This window comes from Strigops habroptila, chromosome 1 (assembly GCF_004027225.2).
Source record: "Strigops habroptila isolate Jane chromosome 1, bStrHab1.2.pri, whole genome shotgun sequence".
Taxonomy (NCBI): domain Eukaryota; kingdom Metazoa; phylum Chordata; class Aves; order Psittaciformes; family Psittacidae; genus Strigops; species Strigops habroptila.
In genome coordinates this window covers 117,703,208-117,709,207 of record NC_044277.2, presented here as the reverse complement: position 1 = coordinate 117,709,207, position 6,000 = coordinate 117,703,208, and the positions used below count along the sequence as shown (strand labels likewise).

Genomic DNA, 6,000 nt, shown 5'->3' with positions numbered 1-6,000 from the left:
GTAAGCATTTGTTAAATCCCTATGAGAAAAGAGTTATCTTTATGAATGTTGGTCACTTAGTAATTCTACTCTAGTTTCCTGTTGTTTTCTTATCTAATATATTTGCAGACTGTTGGGCAATAAATCCCATTGGTAAGTTAATGATATACAGTTGACTTGCATAGCATGCACCAAAAATTTTAGTCATAAAACAATGTTGTAATTCAGTTAAACATTATCCAAGAACACACTGGCTTGAAAGTCACTGCTTTGCATAAGCTATATTTCCCATAAGCTGTGGATTCGGAAAGTGAGGTTCTAAAACTGTCTTTCAGAGAGATGTGTATAAACCCAGCTTTTTCAAAGACTCTTCATGACCAATGCTAGATGGTTAAAGTAATTCTTTTCCAAGTGAAAGCTTGAATAGTAACATAGCTCATGAACAGATTCGTATTTTTCTATGCATTATATTGCTTTGCTCTGACAGATACTCAGTCATCTACAGGAAGTGAATGCCAGTGTGTTAATGGCTCCTCTGCTCCATCTGTGGAACTGTGTGTTTTCAACAACCAATGTGGAGACAGCAGTGATGAGAAACAAGGTAAGTCTCTGTGGGCTTCATCATAAGTGAGATATGAGAACTAGCAATGGATTTCTTAATTTTTTTTTTTTAATGTTACGAAAGTGTTTGGAAATTCTTTTTTTTTTTTTAGTTCATTTTTTTTTTTTTTTAATCCTTCCCTCCTTGTCATTTGTTTGGGTGTGTTTTTTTTTTTTTTTGCCCTTTTTTTTTTTTAAGACAGTTTCTTCCTGTTTCAGTTTGATATTTTTTTTTCTGCTTAATTTTCAATCTCTATACAGAGCAACGGTTTTATAAATCTTCATATGGATGTGGCATAGTAAAGCTAGTGTTTCCTCACCCTTGTCCACATAAATTCAATGGAGATTTAATGAGTATTACCTTTTTTCCTTAATTTGTAGTAAAATTTTTTGCTGAAACTCGGGTTTCATCCAAAATACCTACATCAATGTGTAAGCAACAACAGCAAAAATTTTTTCAGTCTAGATTAGAGGGGAAAAATTTCTTCAATTCCTGAACTGATAATCCTAGTTTAAACTTTGTCACATTCAGAAGCTATGAATACAGTTGTTGATGTTTCCCTTAAAGGAAAGATCTCAGCAATAAAAGTGAATTTTAACTGCTAGTGTCTGAGTAAATTTGCATCAGAAGTCTACTTTTTCTGAAATACTGTAACATAAAATGATGTTGAAAAATATTTTTTACAATGCATAAAATAGCCCTACTCTTTGAAGATCTTTGTTCTGGAGTGAAGAGACTTCGCAAAAATTCTGATCTTAACTAAAAGCTTGTCTAAGTTGTTCCACTTACTTTTCAACAGAAGAAGCTACTATATTTGGGGGTGGCTTTAAGGTTTGGCTTTAAGGTTTTGCTTTAAGCTTAAAGTAGGTTGTATTTAGGTGAGCCTGCATGCATCTGTGCACACTCAAAAATGCTAATTAGAGCACGTTAGTGATCACTGAATTCAGGTGAAATCTGTGAGGAAAGAGTGGTAACTTAAATCCAGGTTCCTCAAATTACGATTGTGTGCCCAGGTACATGTGTTTGTCTTCTGATTCTCTGTTTTGTCCAAATATGATGCAAATATGTTTGGAGCAGGAGTCTAAAGTCAACTCTAGGATATTTGTCCTATTTGCAAAGGGACAAAAATAAATTTAAAAAATTGTATTGGATATCAGTACTTTTCATAACTTTCTTGTGCTGTACTAAAATGTATTAAATGCCAATGGCTGGAAATTACACCTGTTGAATGCCTTGATGTGTGACTAATATGTCTCAGGTTAACGTGTATTTTTATTACTTCCACAAGAGACTGTTTTGCTGTTTCACTGCACAGCCTTGAAATCGTCATTGTGCTTGGTTTTGATTTTGCTAGAAAGAGCATTTCTCCAGGCAGCACTTTCTATTATGACTGCAGAATATGCAGCAAGAGATACATTCTTTCATTAATTTTTATGGAGTCTTTTTGCACTTGTTTGTTGGGGGAATACTGCTATAGATAAATGCTTTTATAGAAGTACAAAAATTAAATGTTGCTCCAAAGACTAGTTTAGAAAAAGGAGCCTATGAGCTCTGTGAAAGACCTAAATACCAAATAATGTTTTATTTGAAGTATGGATGAACATGAGGTGTGGAACTAGGCTCTGAGTGACAAGCTGTGGATGCTGGGGCTGCTTGGGTCATGATCTGGATTACTCCAGGAGATAAGCTATCTGTCAGATATAAAGATCAGGATGTCAAATTGAAAATTCATCCTGCTACCACCTGCTTTTCTGATTTGGGATTATTGCAAAATTATTTTTCTGCTTGGGTTTCAGCTCTCCAATCTCATGGTCATGACAGGTCCCTGCTGTTTTCTTTGGGCTCTACTCTGGTTTAAGAAAGTTTCTGCTCTGAAAATATATCAAGCTGACATTTCAGATGGTGTGTTTTTATTGTCATTTTGGACTTCAGATGTGGTTGGCTTGTGCTTTGCCAAAGCATTAGAGAAGAGGAAAAATAAACCCTACCGTAACTCTGCTATCTGAACTACCATTGCAAAATATTCACCAGGGGATGAATGGTAACCAAGTACTCTTAAAAATATTTTTCTCTTTAGAATATCCCAAGCTGAGATTTTATATGCATACGCTCTTGAAATAGACCCTTAAACTGTAGTCTGTTTCCGTGAAACTTGGAATTTTTCCATAGTGGTTATTTTAAATATTTGTTTTCTTCACAGGAAATTCTGCAAAAAGTATCTAGAATATCCCACACATTTCTTTCTTCTGGCCTTCACTCTCTAAGCAGTGACTTTGTCTTTGTAAATCTATCTTCCAGCAAATTTACAGTGGTTTGTTTTCAAGTTATATTTTCTGTGAAAATGAATATTGCCTTGGAAAGCAATGAATGATTAAGAAGTTCAGGTTTGGGGTTTTTTGTGGGTTTTTATTATTATTATTTGAAAAGGTACTGGTTTTGCTATTTGTAAACACTGATTTTAAGTTTTTTCAGCTATGAGAAAATTCCTGAGGAATATTGAACCTGATCTGGTGCATTTCATGTTATGTGAAACAGATATACCTCAGCTGTGTGTTTGATTTTGATGAAGAAATGACATGATTTTCAGTCACTTAAAGAGCTAAGAAATACAAGCAGCAATAAATAGTTGATTGATGAACCAACCTATCTGCACATTAACTTGAGTCTGGAATGGTTATGTGAATTATATCTGTTTTCTCCTCTCTCACCTTATAATAAATTGTTGTAGTAAATTGATGTGAACATGAAAGCCATGAAATTGAACATCATATAGTGTGACTATAAATGCTGCAGTATCAACTTTATTTAAAATAATTAGCGAACTGTGATAATTTAAAATAGGTAAAAAGCATTAACAGGGGCCAAGAGTGAGCACCAATTTGAGAGGAGCATGAAGGTATTGTAGCTCTCATGTCTATTCAGAATCCTGATTAAAAGGCAGTATTAACCCATCCTTCTCTGCTGTGTAAGAGAAAATGCAGGTGAACTGGAAGTTTCCACACAACGTGTGAAATACGGAGACAGTCTCACATACTAGCCATTCTCGGATGAAGTTGTGTTTGCCTAGACATTGAAGGAATGGGGTTATCCAGCCTCTTAGGCTCATGTAAGCTCTTTCATTCAGCTTGGATGTGATGCAAAAAGGGCTGTCTGACACCAGAGCAGAAACAAATATCTGCGTCTCCCAGCAAGCAATTCTTTATCAGGTTCCATACCTGCCTCAAATTCCCTCAATGAAGAAGTACACCAAACTGGGTCCTGTGCCACAGAAACAAGTTCTGCCTCTCTTTTCTAACCTATGCTGCCCTACAGGGGAATGTGCAAGGGAGAGAAGCAGTTCTTCCCCACCACGTTATGTGCTCTGGAAAAAATAAAGAGGAAAAGCAAATGGCAAGACTGTCATTCTGAGGACTTGTTTCAGCTCTGCTCTCATCAGTGTGGTTTCTGCTTTAATGCAGCAGCTTTGGAAAGACAATGAGCACTGGTAAACTTTGGTGTATGTCAGCTGATGAGAGCCTTGACTTTCTGTTATGACCCTGGGGGGGGGTGTCTGGAATTGGGCTTATACTCCAGGTTCCTAAAAATGCACGTTGCAAAATGGTGAAATAAACAGTAGTGGAAAAAAAACCCCAAAAATTTCTGCTATTCAGCTGTTTTTGCTGGTGATTTCCTGGTGTCAAGTCTTTGTTATTCTGTTCAAGAACCCTGGATAAACAGAGGATATACTGAAATTCTTTAACGAATACCTGCAGTATATTTTAAGAACAGTCTCTGCATATAAGCTATGCTAGTTTAGAGAGTTTCCTACAAATAGGTAGCTACACATATATCTGTAAAGAAAAAAGCGTATGTTATAGTGATATAATATAAACAGACTGGTTTGTGTTTGGTTTGGCTTGGGGTGGGAGCACTTGGTGGTTTGTTCTGGTGGTGAGTGGTTTGCTTTTGGTAGGGTGTGGTTTTTTTTTTTTTTTTTTTAAGCGTTCATTCTCTTGTCACTCTTCTTCTGCCCTGTTTCTCTTTTTCATGATTTAAAATTTCTGCTCTTTCTTACTTTTTAGGAAGCTGTTTGGAGTGTTTATGAGTGCTAATTAAATAGTGATGGTGAGAACATACCCCTTTGCTTCTGTTTTTGAGGTTTTGATTGTTTGTTTGTTTTGCTTCAATTCAGGTTCCTCCTATAAGTGTGACTTTGAAACTGATCTATGCAAAGTTCTTCATGAATTGAACTTACAGCCTGGATGGATAAGAAGAAATGGCCTCTCTAGCATGGGACCACCATACTCTGACCACAATGGGAATGACAGTGGTAAGAGTCCTCATGTCCTTTGAAGGAACCACGGGCTTTTACAAATTGTGTAATTCTCTATTGCTTATTTACTAAATTCTTGATAGTTTACTTGTATTCTGCTGCATGTTTTCTGAGCACTTGTGTCCAGGCTTTTAGGTGATCGTAATGATGATAACCCAGAATTCTAGAAAAAAATAAAAGATGATATTCCAGAAAACAACTTTGTTATCATGGAGGAGCAAGTAATCAGTCATCAAGAGTCACGTTTATCTACCTGAGTGACCTTTGCCTGTTTGGGAGATATTGGGTAATAATTTCAGTCTTGATGATTACAAAGTTTAGGAATTAGTGTTGGGTCCCTATTTTGAGACTTGCTTTCATCTCTTCTTGGATTGGTGAATCCAAGTGTGTGTATCTTTATCTGTGGCTAATATTACTGCTCCAAACACTTTGAGAGAAAATTACTTTGGATCTGTGGATGGGAAGAGCTTTGGCACAGTCTCTTTTGAGCTAGCTCCTCCTAAATCTTATTACAGTTCCACTTTGCATCAAAGATTCTCTCTCAACTAAGTATTAAATTGTCCCTGTGTTGTGGTTTAAACCCAGCTGGCAACTAAATACCACACAGCTGCTTGCTCACCACCCACTGACTGATACCCAGCCTGGTCCCTTCTGGGTAACTCCCCCCAGTTTCTATACTGGGCATGATGTGCTGTGGTATGGAATACCCCTGTGGCTAGTTTGGGCCAGGTGTCCTGTCTCTGCTTCCTCCTAGCTTCTTGTGCCCCTCCTCAATGGCAGAGCATGAGAGACTGAAAAGTCCTTAATCAGAGTAAGCATTACTTAGCAACTAAAACACCAGTGTGTTATCAATATTCTTCTCAGACTAAAGCCGAAACCCCAGCTACAAGGAAGATAGTTAACTCTATCCCAGCCAAAACCAGGACACCCTGTTCTTGGACAAAATATGTCCCTTATACTTGTCTAATTGTTAAGTTTAACCCTGCTTTCCAAAACCTGCTTTCTTCCTTCTGTAAGCATGGTTTTCTTCGTACCTTTTTAACTAACCTGAGCCAACTTTTTTAGCTACAATAAACATTCTCTTGCTTTCCAAAGCTATTAGAAGGCT

At 36.9% G+C, this 6,000-nt stretch overlaps 1 protein-coding gene across 2 annotated transcripts in view; it reads left to right on the top strand.

The window, feature by feature from the left end:
* The first annotated feature begins 285 nt into the window (after positions 1-285).
* Positions 286-6,000, top strand: part of MALRD1 (MAM and LDL receptor class A domain containing 1) — a 249,923-nt gene continuing 244,208 nt past the window's right edge. The window contains exons 1-2 of one of the 2 annotated variants that reach the window (XM_030503871.1): positions 286-580; positions 4,752-4,889. In XM_030503871.1, coding sequence (XP_030359731.1) covers positions 418-580; positions 4,752-4,889 — 301 coding nt within the window. In that variant the 5' untranslated portion in view covers positions 286-417. Of the gene's footprint in view, positions 581-4,751; positions 4,890-6,000 lie in introns of those variants that run through there. The other variant, XM_030503880.1, reaches the window with a different exon arrangement.